This window comes from Myotis brandtii, unplaced genomic scaffold (genome assembly GCF_000412655.1).
Source record: "Myotis brandtii unplaced genomic scaffold, ASM41265v1 scaffold293, whole genome shotgun sequence".
Taxonomy (NCBI): domain Eukaryota; kingdom Metazoa; phylum Chordata; class Mammalia; order Chiroptera; family Vespertilionidae; genus Myotis; species Myotis brandtii.
Genome location: NW_005361201.1, coordinates 1,814,095 through 1,830,870, shown reverse-complemented (window position 1 = coordinate 1,830,870; position 16,776 = coordinate 1,814,095). Strand labels below are relative to the sequence as shown.

The 16,776-nt window shown below is 37.6% G+C and overlaps 1 protein-coding gene across 2 annotated transcripts in view; it reads right to left on the bottom strand.

Annotated features, from left to right (window-relative positions):
- The window catches only part of NELL1 (neural EGFL like 1), a 731,583-nt gene that overhangs the window by 163,098 nt on the left and 551,709 nt on the right, over positions 1-16,776 (bottom strand). For both annotated transcript variants that reach the window (XM_005869404.2, XM_005869405.2), the window contains exon 15: positions 8,187-8,282. In XM_005869404.2, the coding sequence (XP_005869466.1) occupies positions 8,187-8,282 (96 nt within the window). The remainder of the gene's footprint in view (positions 1-8,186; positions 8,283-16,776) is intronic.

The window sequence follows — 16,776 nt, the reverse complement described above, 5'->3', positions numbered from 1 at the left end:
CTAGGGAAAGTTTATCATTTCCAGGCTCTAATTATTCATATTTTCACAGAAACATGGGTTTCCTTTCTGTTTAGCCATTGTGCTGCAAGTTACAGTGATGTCTGCATTCCCCAGGGTATAAAATTAAAAATGAGGGTACGAACCAAATCCTGACTTTCACAGTTCAACAGTAGGAGCTTGCCTGATGGGAAGGAAGAACTTCTCGTTATCTAAATATTCGGGAATTATTTTCTGCATTGCTAACTAGACAAGGTAATCCCTAATAGATTTCCTGTGTTCGACAGGGAAAGCCAATCTATTTAAAAAATGGCTTTCCTCGCCTTGCTTTCTGGATAGGCATGCTGACAAAGCTACTGGAAATACACAACATTTCTATACTATTCTTCTTAATGGCATTCTTCTGAATGGAATTTCTCTCCTCCATCCTCAATATGATATACTTACTAAAGCAGCATATTATTTGAGTCTCAATTTTACCAGCCAGTAAATTGAGGATTCCAAAATAGATATCATCTCTAGATACCTACTGTGTGCTACACACTCTACCAAGTAATTTAATTAGACTATATCATTCAATTTCACAACAATATTATGATGTAGGTAATACTGATACCCATTTTTAGTGGCAAACTGAAGCTTAGAAACATTGCATATATCTCATTCAATATCACAGATTCCAATAAACAGTGGAACTCCAACTCAAACTAAGCTAGTATGGCTTCAAAGATTGTGCTCTTAAACCCTAGGTTTTTACACTTTATTCCTGCCTTAGGCACAATAAAGATATTGAAAGGAAGATAAAAATAATGTCCATAATCAAGTAGAAAAGTATGGCTCATTACTCACAGGAGAGCATCATTTATTTGGCCTCCCCCATAATCTGTTAGGTTTAATTTGCCATGTACACAGGTAATGTGATCAAGAGGCAACTGGTATTGGAAGGTTTAAATTTGGATTTAAACAGGTAATGTGATCAAGAGGCAACTGGTATTGGAAGGTATATAAGTTTGGATTCAGTCATACATGGGTTGGAATCCCATTTCCACTAGTGATTGGCTTACTAAACACTTACACAAGTCCTCATAAGTTTGATGGTTGCCAGATTAAAGGAGGTGGGGTGGGGTAGCTAAAAATGGTGAAGGGATTACAAAGTACAAATTGCCAGTTATAAAAATAGCCACAGGGATATAAAGTACAGCATAGGGAGTTTGGTTAATAAGATTGTAATACCTGTATGGTGTCAGATGGGTACTAGACCATTAAGGTGATCACTTCATACGTTACATAAAAATCGAATTACTGTGCATCTGAAACTAATATCTTGTATGTCAACTGTAATTGAAACATTTAAAAAATTAATTAGAAAAAAAGGAACAGGGCTTTTAAATAGTTCCAAGTAGCTCTGAGAGTTAAGTGGCAACTCCATTTTGGAGCATGGGAAAGTGTATTAGGTCTTTAGCTCAGTTTCTCCATCACAGCTTAAAGGAGAAAGTTGAGTGGGTAGAACTGAGGAGAGGGAGGGGGTCCTGAACAAGGCCCTCTAGGTTCCACAGCTGAACTCATTGCTGAGCTGCTCTAAAGATGAGATGTTCTTTGTGTCTGTGAGTGTGAGCTCCTCTCATGCTCCAGCACAATGCCTCTCCTCTTCCTTCTATATCCCTGCAAAGGTCCCGTGCAGGGCATAGCTCCTCACACAAATTCACATCCATATAACTTGGATAACATTTTAAAAGAACATCTGTGTCCCTTCCTTTTTGGTGGCTTCAACTGCATGAGCAACTCAGACCTCACATCCTCATATTTCCCTTTTTAAATGATGCCACAAAAGCATTGCTTACTCTTTTCTGGGATCTATCAGTTGCACAACAGCAACAACAGCAATGTTAATAATAGAAGCTGCCATTTGCTTGTGCCAGACAACCAGAAAGATCCTGTTGAGAAAAGTTAAATAAATCTGCAGACTGCCAAGATGTTGAAGAGGCACATGGGCACTCATCCTCTTCCCAGATGCCTTCCCCACAGTGCTGTGATGGGTGGGGAGAAAGCAGGAGAATATTTCCCATTAATAGAATGGAGCTATTATCTACCTTCTTAAAGGCTCTTATTTCTTTTTCCCTGAAACAAGGATGAGCAGAGAAACTGCAAATAGATGCATGCCAGTAGAGTTATCTGAAAATGAGGCAATATTTAAAAATTGGAAGAAGATAGAAGTATTTGTTTCTGACCATTCTTTGCACGTGATGGGTGAATAATATGCATAGGGCAAACTATTACCCTCTGTCTACATATCTGCAAGTCCCTGAGGCACAGAAGAAAGAATAGAATAAATTAACTTGTAAAAAGTCATTTCCTTTTAAGAAAAGTTAAAAGATCCTCAGGAACTTTTTTTAAAAATATATTTTATTGATTTTTTACAGAAAAGAAGGAAGAGGGATAGAGGGTTAGAAACATCGATGAGAGAGAAACATCCATCGGCTGCCTCTTGCACATCCCCTACTGGGGTTGTGCCCGCAACCAAGATACTGCCCTTGAGCGGAATCAAACCCGGGACTCCCCAATCCGCAGACTGACACTTCATCCACCGAGCCAAACCAGTTAGGACAATCCTCAGGAACTTTTAAAAAGAAAGTCCTTTTCATGACATCTTTTATGTCCTCATAATTTTAAGCTTTAAAAAGTATCACTTCTTATTACAAATCATTTATACTCTATTTACTGTAGAAAAAAATAGAAAATTCAGGTAATCAAAATAGAAAAAATAACTACTGGAAGCCATATTGAGAATGCATAATGCTGTTAAACTTATTGCTATTATTAATTTCCCAGAATATTTTTGACCAGATATTTAATACACTTTACAAAGCCTTGGGAACTGTGAGAAGTTCAATGGTTATGTGCATTTATTAAATAATATTTACATTCCAAAATGAACCCATTTTGGAAACCAATGGGGGAAAAGTCAAGGTCTGTTATTTTTATAATATCAGCATGTTTTTAAACTATTTTTTAAGCTAGACACTATAGTCTAGCTTATAGCTTGACTAATTTTATCCAACTATTCAACTCTCACTGTCTGATTTACAAGGCACTGGTTATAGGTACCTGATGTCTATACAATTGTATTTACACAATTTATATCTCATGTAATATACAAATAGGAAAATGCAGTAAAATTAGCTGTCTGATCTATACCACCACAAATAACCATCTTGATTTATATGCAGTTGAAACTACTAATAAAAGTGACTAATTGAGAAGTCTTATATTAAAGAAAGCAATTTACAGCAAAAAAATTATCATCTTACTACATACATTGAAAAAAATTATTCTAACAAAGTAATAATAAAGGATTTTCTTCTTCTTTCAGGAGAACGCAAGGGTTAGAGTCACATTGTCCTTGGGTGAGGTTGAAACATCCATGTTTACTCCAACAACAAGAGGGTGAGGACATAGAACAGGCCCAGCTTCTACATCAATCTTGTCCCATAAGAAAATGTTCCCCATACAGCATATATGGATATTAGCCAGTCCCTGGCTCTTGACTGGTTAAGAATTCTCTAAATATAGTAATAAGCACTTCTAAGAATGTTCAAGAGATGCTTTAAAAATACTTGTCTACCAAAAGTGCTTATAATGTGCATGTCATCAAATACACTGAAATACATTTGCCTAATATATGTCTGTGTACACACACACACATTTTAAAAATGTTTAAAATGCTACATCTAGACCCGGCATTGCCAAAAGGTAGATTCTGCCTCCCAGGAGACATTTGGCAATGTCAGGAGACATTTTTGATCATCATGACTGGGGGTTGGAGTACTAATGCTATCTAGTGGGTAGAGTCCATTGATGCTGCTAAGCATTAAGAAACCCCTAACTAGACATAGTCTAATACCTTACATTTAATTTCTACTTAATGTTGCTTGCAAATTTGCTTAATGCCAAGTAGTAAACAGTGTGATTCACATTTCAGAGGATGATGTTCTGCTGTTTTATGGCAGGTAACATACTTATGGATTTAGTGTAGCTACTTGATTTTACACTTGGAAAGTCTCTCGGAAGACTTTGTGTTGTTTCATTTTGTGTGATGGTTGGCTATGTATCTCAGTGTGACATGATATCCTTTCAGTTCTCTTAGGCTAAGAAGAGAGCTTTTGCCAGCAGCCCTTTTCTAAAGAGTAGCAAAACCATTTTTCTTACTTATTTCTCATTCATCTCTCTCATTATACATCTTGATATTAAATGTGAAATGAAATCAAAGCTAAGGGAACAGAGACAGAACAAAGGGTAAAAAGACTCAACATAAGATGTTATTCAGAAACATATGTTTTCTTATCTTGAATGGGGTTATGAAAAGTTTAAGTTTACTAAAATCTCATCACCATAAAATAAATGGTATTGTTCATCTTTGAGTTATATGGCAAACACAAGCGGGATTTTTAACTCCAGATAAGCATTTTCTTTAACAAATGATTTCAATAATTTAACTAACGGTACTTGAATTCTGAAAGGCTAAATATCACAAGTAATAAATAAAACCAGTAACTAGGGGAACCAAGGGAAATATTTTTAAGATTAAATATAAGCAGATTCTGTATGGCTCAAAAGGGACCACTTAGTTAGTCTTGAAATTAAAACAAAGCAAATCAGAGATTTAGTGTGATCATGCCATAGACAGTTACAATGCACTTGCATTTTTCCTTTGTGCCCTAAGTCTCAAAGCATCTAGCATGACTAGTCTATGGCAAATAGCATTACTTAATGCTCACTGCTAATGATCTACATGATAAAATAATTCAAACAAGATATGGAATACATTTTCAGTATTTGTCCTATAATTTTTCTAGATCCCTTGCACACAATGGACTGAAATATATGTATTTTATCCTCTCCACAAAAAATTTCATACAATTATAATATTGGTGAAGATGACATACTGCCATTTACGACAACATAGATGGACCTTGAGAATATTATGCTAAGTGAAACAAGTCAGTCAGAAAAAGCCAATATTTCACTCATATGTCAGATATAAAACTGAAACTCATAGACACAGACAACAGTATGGTAGTTACCAAAGAGAAGAAGGTAGAGGTAGTAAAGGGTAAAGAGGGCCAAATATATGGTGATGGAAGATGATGTGACTTCAGGTGGTGGGAACACAATGCAATATACAGGTCATGTATCACAGAAATGTTCACTTGAAACGTACATGATCCTATTAATGTCACCACAATAAATTTAATTAAAAATAATATTGACCACTGTGGAGAACAGTATGGAGTTTCCTCAAAAAATTAAAAATGGAACTCCCAATTGACCCAGTGATCCCACTTCTAAGAAACAAAAAACACCAATCAGAAAGGATATATGCACCCCTATGTTCATAGCAGCACAATTTACCATAGCTAAGATTTGGAAACAGCCTAAGTGCGCATCAGCAGGTGAGTGGATTAAAAACCTGTGGTAGATCTGCCCAATGGAATACTATGCTGCAGTAAAAAAGAAGGAATTCTTATCATTTGCAACAGCATGGATGGAACTGAGAGCATTATGCTAAGCAAAATAAGCCAGTCAGAGAAAGGTAAATATCACATGATCTCACTCATTTATGGAATATAATGAACAACATAAACTGATGAACAAAAACAGATCCAGAGACAGAGAAGCATCAATCAAACTGTGAAACCTCAGAGAGAAGGTAGGGGAGGGTGGGAGTGAGGGGGAGAGACCAACCAAAGGACTTGTATGCATGCATATAAGCCTAACCAATGGACACAGACAACGGGGGGGTGAGGTCATGAGTGGGAGGAAATGGGGTGATAAGGACACATATGTAATACCTTAATCAATAAAGAAAAAAAATAATAGTCTTGGCCAATAGTAAATGGAATGGTTTTCATACTGATGGGAGATAGTATCACATGCAAAGAGACCTTGTTATTTTATTTTAATTTTACCTTAAAACAACTTTGCAAGAATTCAAGATTATGCAATGCTCAATCTTAACTTTAACTTTTACATGCGAACTCATGTCCTGCCTATCTCTGTTTTGCCTTTCCCTCTGACCTTGACTTTCTCCTTTATTTCTAATGTTTCTTGTTTCAGGTAATAAAACAGAATGTAAGCATTAATTCAACCAACCTCGTACTGAGCAGAGAAGAAGATATAGTCAAATCAACAAGTCATAAGAAATGATAATTAATTTTTCCTAGGCTGCCACCAATTCATCCCCAAGTCTAAAGTCAATGTTCTACTTCAATTCTTTATAATGTAAAAAGAATAAGAACATTAGATTAGATTATCTGGTTAAATATCACACTAATATATCAATAACTGATTTATAACAAGCAACCAGAGGTGCTTGGTGAAAGTTTAGCTTCATGGACCCTCCCCGAGATATTCTGATTGACCAGGTCTAGGTTGGTGGCCCAGGAATCTGGGTTCTAACAGGAAGTCCATGTATTACTTTGAGAAACTCAGGGAAGGGTTTATAATGCAGGCTTTGTGAAATACAATTGGAATTTTATTCTCAGTTCTAATACTGACTGTAGCATTGCAAAAGTTACTTCGCTTGGCTAAGCTTTATTTTGCTATTTATAAAATAGGAGTAATAGTATTTATCTTTGTTGTTTATTCTTAATATATTAAAATATTTATTTAAAAGACCTGACACATAATTAATACATAATAAATGGTGTATCATTACTGGTAGTACCCATTATTATCAACACTATCATCATCACCATTTTTGTCCCCATTAATTCCTGTATACTCACTTTAGGGAAGCACAGCAGTGCTAGAGGACATAATGAGAAACCTTTACATGTATTTGTTTTTTCACTTTAGAGAACCTAATTAAAATCCAATGCACTGCACTGAGGGCATGTGTTCTAAGTTACCATTAAGTTTCTTTGCTTTTGGCAAGAATTCTCCAGCTCCATGTGGTAATTCTCATGCTGCTCAGAGGCAGTACTTGGCTCTTTTATGTGTCTTTTTAAAAAACAAACCAATTAATTTTTATTTCATAAATGAAATTTGCTTCATTGATAATATCATAAAATATGGAAACAACAGTGCACATATTTTTTGTTGTCTTCCTTGTTGAATAATTTACATGTTACATTTTGAACTGTTTTTGAAAGGATTGGCTGCCTTATACAGGCAGTGCAAAGTAACACATAGAACAAGTTGGGGTAAAATAACTAGGATCATTTAAAAATGTATTATCTAATTTCAGAAATCCTTTTACATGAAGGAGAGGAAACCGGAGCTTTGCTTCAAAAATTGGCATTTAAGCCATCCTCTCTCTCATTGAATAACAGACATAATGACTACATCATCACATTTCCATATTTTTATGCTGTACTATAAGAAGTGTCAAGTGTGATATCTCAGACTCAGGAAAAAACACAATACGGTAATTTTAGGCCAATAAAACTTATGGGGAAATACACAGAAATATTCAATTTCGCATGACAAGCATTCTCGCTTGCATTGATATACATGTATACAGTGGCACACTGGCATTGCCCGTCAATTTAATTTGTACCCAGGTGGAAAGATGTCTCCAATTAATAAGACAGCTGATTTCACCAAATAGCATCAAGTGTAAACACTACATTTATTGCAAATAGAAGGATGCTCATAATAGAATCTTACAAACACTAAACTGGCTTCTATTATCAGGACCAGGAATAATAATGCTCCTAATAAACCAGTATTAGAACCAAATCCCAAGCACACCAATAAACCTGCTGCCAGAGTTATTTAATGTGTTTTAATTCAAGGAGCATGTGGCTCTAATCTAGATTCTGTGGGCACAGCAGACTGTTAACTCCAATAGTCCTGTGTGATGCTACCCCGAATAGCTGATAATTGGGGCAGGTCAGTTCTTCAGGCTTTATCTCTCATTAGCACTAAAAAGGCACACTCCAAACTATGACAGAGAAAGACTCAATCTTGCTCTATTAGAAACATTAAAGGGAGGACAAATGAAGCTCTATTTTCAGAGGGAGGAAGCCAATTATACAATAATCAAACGTATCCATTTCGGGGAGCTACATCCCCCAGCGAGACATAATGCATCAAGTCAACCCACAATACTATACTACTAGAAAAAGAGTTTCCCTTCTCTCTGAAACTCTCGCCCCACTCCACTCCCCCAAAAGGGCTAAGGTTACCTTTCTCACAGTGGCTTCCTGTGAATCCAGAAGGACAGACACATTTGTTAGGCGCCACGCATGTTCCACCATACCTGCAGCCCTCTTCGCAGAATGCTGTTGCAAAAGAATGAGGAATTTCTATTAGATAAAATGGGAATAAGAAAACTCATGGTAAATGGCATAAGCATTGAAATCATTCCTTCTTTGTTGCATAGGGAATACATAGTTGTGCTGACATATTTAAAAGTTTTGGCCATGAAAAGAAATAATACTTACTTCACTGATTTACATAACGTCAGTTGTGGTAATGGAGGTAAAGTGTTTAGCACTGGGCTGAAATGTGCTAAATGGTAACTAGTATGAGCAGCTATTACTGTTGCTATTGTGACTTATTATTGACATATTTGAAATCAAATAGGATAGACCTAGTAACTAGAAAGAATAGGATTGGGATAAAAGCAAAGCCAGGCATTTTAAATACTCATTTTGTAACCCCCTTTTTTTTTGTCTAAACATATTTATTACAATAAAAACATTTTTACATCAGCTTTAAAATAGGTGGACAGATATAATTTTGATAACATAATAAATTCAACCACTTATTTTTTAAAAGAATTATTTTTATTTAATCCTCATGGTAGGAACTTTTTTTAAATATATTTTTTATTGATTTTTCACAGAGAGAAAGGGAGAGGGATAGAGAGCTAGAAACATCGATGAGAGAGAAACATTGATCAGCTGCCTCCTGCACACTCCCCACTGGGGACGTGCCCGCAACCAAGGTACATGCCCCTGACCAGAATCGAACCTGGGACCCCTGAGTCCGCAGGCCGACGCTCTATCCGCTGAGCCAAACTGGCTAGGGCCAACCACTTATTTTTTAACAAAATTTAAGATGTTTCCAATATTTCTGTACCAAAAGTGATGCCTTTCCAGTATAGCTAGAATGTTTAGTACACCCCAAATTATCCCTTTAGGGAAAAGGGCTCAATGTGAAAATACAGTTTTAGAGAGTGCGGAGTTTGTTAAGCCTTTTGACAAGCATTGCAGAGTTATGCAACTCCCTCCCAGTGCTCCCCTGCTAGCCTTCCCACAATGGGTAAGTTCCCCTCATTACACACCCGAATAGCATAGCATAGCTCCATGCACAGCTCCATACACCTCTCGTTGGTAGTATTAAGTATTATTGTTTATTTATGTATGAATGCTTATCATTTCCTGTCTCACCCGTTGGGATTGTACGGCCCATAAGGATAGGTCACATGCTTCTTTTTTTGCACCCCATTGTGCATACAAAGCATTAGTAGCTGAGTGCATGGTAGATACTCAAAACATATTTGCCTAATGAATTAACTTATATTCTGCAGGTTGTTCTGACCGAAAAACTCTTCCTCCAACAACTCTGCAGCACTTCCATCCAGAACAACTTACTATGCAACCTTGCTGGATAACTGATAATTTAGTGTACTACCACTGCAAAATGTCTCATTAAGGAAGACGATTGCAACTTGTTAACCCAGGGTTTCTTTTATTCACAGAAGAGCGAGGTGAGAAATTATTTTATTTTTAATTGCAGTTAGAAAATGTCAGCCTGGAAAAATGTCATGGTTATATTTTGCCATCATTACATAAATAATATGGGTTTAACTTCAAAAAAGCCACTGAACATCTTTAGGTAGTTGAACGCTAGTTCAAAGACACAGAAATTCTCACAATATTGTCATTTTTCACATCATTTAATATCTACTATATGATTTAACATTTTGGAGCTTAGCAATTAATTGTGAGTTCCTTTGCTCCTGCCAACGGATAGATAATGGGTACCTTAGTATTCGAATACCATTTCCTCTTTCCAGCATTTAACTACCATGAGCCTATGTACACACACACACACACACACACACACACACACACACACACTGTATTGCCCCCAAAATTACACCTTGTGGGCTCTGGTGATGGACCTTTCAAAAGTGTAGCTCCATATCAAAGTTAATAAGAGAACAGTAAACAGTAAAGTGTTTTTGAAGCTAAAAGTGACAGAAAGCTATAAAGGAAAGTTTCAAGTGGCACCAAAAGAAGACAGAGGTTTGGAAGCAGGAAGTTCAGCATGGGTTTCTTCAGTAATGCAGTCAAAGCAGCACTTGATCTAGATTTGTGTGTGAGCATACATTCAAACATGCATACTCACACACGTGTGCACACACAGATTGTAGAACTTGTTAGGAGACTTGGTGTTGTTTCATGATACATGTGTGCTCTTGATTTATGCAACCCTTAAACAGAAACGATGATAGGAGGTTTTTGAAGAAAGCATGAGATGCCTGTGATGTCCTATGAATGTAAAGATGTGACAATGTACACCCCTATGTTCATAGCAGCACAATTCACCATAGCTAAGGTTTGGAAACAGCCTAAATGCCCATCAGCAGATGAGTGGATTAGAAAACTGTGGTACATCTACACAATGGAATACTACACTTTTGGAAAAAAGAAGGAATTCTTACCATTTGCAACAGCATGGATGGAACTTGTGAGCATTATGCTAAGTGAAATAAGCCAGTTGGAGAAAAAAAAATACCCCATGATCTCACTCATTTGTGGAATATAAACAACATTATAAATTGATGAACAAAAATAGATACAGAGGCAAAGAAGCATTGAACAAACTGTCAAACTACAGCGGGAAGGTTGAGGAGGGTGGAGGGGAGGTAAGAGATCAACTGAAGGACTTGTATGCATGCATATAAGCATAACCAATGGATGCAAGACACTGGGGTGGGGGTTGAGGGCATGTGCCAGGGGTGCGGTAGGGGAGACCAGGGAAGGTCAATGGGGGGAAAAAGGAGACATATGTCCTACTATTTGTAATACTTTAAACAATAAAATAAAAATTTAAAAAAAGAACATACCTAATAAATGGGGTGTTACGAGGATGAAATGAGTTAACATTTGCTAGTGACTTTAAATTGTGTTTGGTGCATAGTGTTATAATGTGCTTTTTGAAATAAAACTAATTATAATGATAGCAATGCTATTATGACTGTGCATCATGGACCCAGAATAAATTTTCCATCTAATACTCAGATAATTAAACCCAGCCTGAAGGTGTCCATTTTCACCAAGATAAGTTGCTATGACCTTGTGATTGATGCTTGCTTTAGTTTCTAATGAAGGCAGTTGTGGCCCTTATCCTGGAGCTATCAGAGATATGTTACTGTTTCCATTGTACACACCGTGAAGTAGGGGCTCAAAAATCAAGTTGCCTCTAAGGCTACACAGGTAGTACAATGCAGGTTTATCTGCAATCTAATATTCACATAGGCAGGCTTCTTCCTTTTTTGAATAGCTTCATAAGGGCTAAGGGAACTGAATACAAGTTTAAAAAAACAACAATGTATCACCCTAGCTGATTTGACTCAGTGGATAGACCATCGGCCTGTGGTCTGAAGGGTCCCAGGTTCGATGCTGGTCAAGGGCACATGCCTTGGGTTGCAGGCTCTATCCCCAGTGTGGGACGTGCAGGAGGCAGCCGATCAATGATTCTCTCTCATCATTGATGTTTCTATATCTCTCTCTGTCTCTCTTCTTCTCAGTATTGCACATGTGACATTAAAAAGGGTAGGTAGGGAGCTGTTCAAGTTCATGCACTTGTAATCTAACCTCCGTTACGGTATGAGCCTAGTGATATTTCACCTAATCTAGGCATATACTATTTTTAATGGAATGGATCTCAAGTAAAGAAAAAATTCATTGCCTACATGCACCTTACATAAAACAACAAAGTAATTTCAAAAATGATACCAAAAGAAGAAGAAGAAGAAGAAGAAGAAGAAGAAGAAGAAGAAGAAGAAGAAGAAGAAGAAGAAGAAGAAGAAGTAAGGAGAAGAAGAAGCATGTCATTGCAAATTTAAACTACTGTGGGGAAATCAAGTCAACGCACATTTCTTTTGGATACCTCATAAAACATCTAAGTATACTGTTGTATCTGAGTCTAAAGCTTGTGGATAGATCATGTGTATCTGGGTAGGTTCTTATTGGTCATTTAGGAACCTAGCAGTTCAAAGAAAAGGACTCTGATACTCTGAGCACCTGTAATTTGCACAGCATTACTTGGCAGATGGCATGACCCAAACAAGTCCCCACTGCATTTCTTTCTAGCATATGAGGAGATGGGGTGGTAGAAACTACCTGGTCCAAATCCTTGCTCTGTATGTAATAGGTCTGTGACCTACAGCAAATTATTTCACCTCTCTGGACCTAAGTTTTCTCAAAAGCAAAACAGTAACGATAATAAGTATAACACCCAGGCTGTGCAGGTTAAATTAAATTACGAACGGAAATGACCCAGGCACAGGCACTGCCAGTGGAACGTGCTCAAAAGCTACATATGATTATTGTTATTTCTCAATAGGACTCTGCTTTTCCGAATAACAATATCACTGTGCACTAGTTTATGTTCTAGATTCTGCAGATGCAGTGGTGAGTCAGACAGCAAAGATCCCTGTGCTATGGAACTTATTCTACTAGTTCAGTGAGGGCACATTACCACTCCTTCTTGGACTTGATGGCCTTCACAGTGTCATGGGGCTTCCAATGGAACTTGGCCCCTCTGTAGACTCAGGAAAACTCAGGCATCCTGGTATGTTGCTCCCTTGTCAACCAATTTCCAGATTCCCAAGTATGGCTTGAACAGATTGTAGATACACAATAAGATTACAAACCTGAATCTGCCATTGGTTATTAACTTACACCCCAGGGAGATAATGGATGGGGTCAACTCTAAAATGGCTTGATTTCTATTTCTGAAAGGACTCTTTGCATTGTGTAAGAAAATAAAATCACAGAACTCAAAATTAAGGGAGAGATAATTCACAGAAAGACTACTTTTTTATATTCAAATTTTCTCAGCATGAGAAATGACACTCGGAGGTTAAGGGAAACAAAATGAGAAGGTGGGTTTGCACATGTCAAGGGTGTGGATGCCCAGTATTCCCATCATGTGCTCAACTGGACAAGAATAGTTTTATACTAACAAAAAGTAATAGCCCTTCAAGTCTAAACACTTTGCATGATCTTCTCAAAGATTTACTGGCATGTGTTTAGTTCCAAGGGACACCCTGTAACCTGATAAAATAAGAAACATACATATTTCAGCCATCGGTAAGAAGGAAATCCTGCTTTACATACTGCTTTCCTTGAGGAAGCATTTTCCTTCAGATCATTTCTGACCTCTCTGCCAGCTTTGCTCATTCTGCCACTGGGGAGGTAGAGGAGATTCTTCTATTGATAACTCTGGAAAAATCTATATCAGGCTGATGCGAGTCAGATGGGAAAAGCAGGAGGATGGGCTGGGAAGTGCCATATGATGAACATTTCTAGTTTATTTTGGACACTGAGGTATCAGGTGTGAATTACATTGTTAAAATAACTCTCAGGATGTAAATAAACGCTGTTCACTATGCATAGTTACAGGGTGTCATGAACCAAAGATCATAATTAATTTGATTATGTGCACCCAAAATCCCAAGGGAGGAGAAGATATTTACAATTTGGTCATGCCTAGCAAAACTCCATGCCCACCCCACTTCTTGACTTCAGATGGCATCAAGTTTCCCGTCTTCCATGGGATTGGTCTTCATTCTGTGTTCATTCTTAGCAAACTAGCTTGGTTGATAGACTTAAACTTATGTTTCCCCCTCCAGCTCTGTCAATAATAGAAGCATCTCCTCCATGTTTGCTTTTTGGTTTATTGCTCACCTCGTTCAGAATATATTTACCATAGTTGCCTCAAATATTTTGATTGTCACAAGAGGCGTGTGGGGTCAGTGTGTTACTGGCATTTGGTGGGCAGAGGACCGGGATGTTGCTAAACATCTTACAATGCACAGGACAGCCCTGCATAACAAAGAATTGCCTGGCTTAAAATGTCAAAAGTGTTGAGGCTGAGAAACTGTTAGAACTTTACACAATTAAGTCTACTGAGTAGCTTCAGGAGCAAAACTATGTGATTTTAATCCCTTTTCCACCACCCCTTAAATTCTCGCCCCAAACACAGTTTAAAATATAGAGAAAAAGTCAGAGAAAAGCATCCAGATGGTTAGTCTGGTATACAAAACCAAACATCCAGATGTCTGCAATGATCACTTTTCATATCTCCATTCTGGTCTTAAGCAGAAAATATAGTGCATAGTTTAATATTTAATCATTACCCCCCACCCCCAAATCACCTTATGGCTGGCTCTACTAGCCATTTCCACTCTACTTTCCAACAGTAACAACAACAACAACAACAGTAGTAATGGTGATTCCATTTATCAAAGGCCCTTTAAGTGCTGTATAGACAGAATACTCCATTTCACCCTTACAGTAACTCCGTGCATTATTCATTTGTGTCGTCCTCATTGTCAAAAGAGAAAGATGGCTTCGAGAAGTTAAATAAGTTATCCCAGGTCACTAAGTGGCTTCCTGGGTTTCAAACTCAGAGTTGCAACCACATCGTTGAGACATCTCCCTTTAGGGCTTGGCCACCCACTGTATGCCGACAATGTGCTGGGGACTAAGAAGCCTACAACTAGGCATGACACTGTCTCCATCCCTAAGAAGCTCACAATTGAGTAGCAGAGAGTGGCATGTCCAAAACCAAGCATAATGAAATGTGGTAAATGCCATTGTAGCAGTATGAATAAAGTGCTGCGAGCATATGGGGGAAAACATGATTAATTGTGCCCAGTGGACTGAGGCAACGCTTTGCAACAATGCTGGCATTTGAGTTAGGCCTGGAAGAATGGATAGGATTTTTGTCAGGCAGAGAAGCACAGGAAATGGGACAGTTCAGGTCAAGGTTTTGTCCTGTGCAAAGGCACTGAATAGAGGAGGAAAATGAACAGGAGTTTATCAATGTTGGAGACTGAATGTAGAAGACAATGCAGTGGGCCATGCAGGGAAGCAGGGACATTTAAGAATCTGTGAACCACCCTCTCCATCTCCCCATCTCCATCCACTTCCTGGAGTTATTAGTTACCTTAAAGCACAATAGTGTAATGCCTGGATATCTGTCCAGAAACTTCTCTTTTCTTCTGTTCATTATTCTAGTTAGCTGAAGACAGTGCTTAGCTAATGTCTTTTTTACTACACTGAATAGTAAAAAATGTTCAATCAGAAACCTTCACATACACTCATAGACATCCAGAAATATAAACCTTATTCTTAGTACATGTAATGCATTCTGATATTTTCCATTGTATTGACTTCCATTGTATTGTATTGAATTGTATTGCATTGCAGTGTATTGCATTCTATATTATTTATAGAATGCAGCTATGATCCAATGACTTGCTTTCCTAACCCACTAAACCTGCAGTTTAAACTGTGCATTTATTTCACACATTCTTGGTAGTTGCCATAGTTTTCTACTCCATAACATTCTGTGATAGGATGGGGCACAGAGTCACTTTAATCTTGTTATCTTCAAATGGAGATGTCGGTCTTAGCTCAAGAAAGACCGATAGGAAAATGGCCATTTGCTGTGGCTGTAGCTGCAAAGTTGAAATACTTACTGTGTAGGTAGGCCTGTATAGATAATCACTGTTACAGATGAACTCAATAGGGTTGATTCAGGTTGAGGAGAGAGATAATGTGTCCTTTTGCATTATTTTTGGCCTGTATACATGCTTCTCTAATTATGAGATTCTCGAGGACCAGGGTTATTTTTTTTTCAAACTCTCCATTCCTCTATATCATCTTGAATGCTGGTGATACTAAACACATATTTATTGCCAGATTATATAGAGAAAATATCAAGTTTGATAAGACAGTCTTGTCTATAAAACTGTATCATGAAGTCTGAGATAAATACATGGCATGTAGTTATCAAGTCAGATCAATCAGCTTTAAATATTTATCAAGCATTGTCCTGGTAGGGTGGCTCATTTGGCTGGAGCATCGTCCCATACACCAAAAGTTGTGAGTTCAATTCCCGGTCAAGGAACATACCTAGGTTGTGGGTTCAATCCCAAGTTGGGGCATGTACAGGAGGCAACCGATCAATGTTTCTCTCTCTCTCCCTCCACTTTCTCTTTCTCTGAAATAAATAAGAACATATCCTCAGATGAGGATTTAAAAAAAGATTAAATAAAATTTATCAAGCGTCTACTATGTTGATACTCTTAATATGACATGATCCCTGTTCTCCAGGATCTGAGAGACTAATACAGTGTGACTCTCCCTGAAGACAATTCCCCCTCAGGGGACATTTGGCAATGTCTGCAGTCATTTTTAGTTGTTTCAGCCGTGGGAGTGCTACCAGTATACTGACACCAATGATGCTGCTAAACATCCTACGTGCATAGAACAGCCCCCCAGAAAAGAATTATTCAGACCCAAACCTCAACAGTACCCAAGCTGAGCAAAGACAGGCAGTCATTTACTTAGTCATTCAGCAAATGGTTATTGAGCAGCTTCTCTATCAAGGATTATTCTGAGAACCAAGGCTCATGCAAAACAGCTAAAAATATTTCAAGGTATCGGTTTATATTCTACTGGGAAAATATGAAATAAAAAAAATCAATGTGTAAGTTAGATGATAACAAGCTATATGACAAAAGAC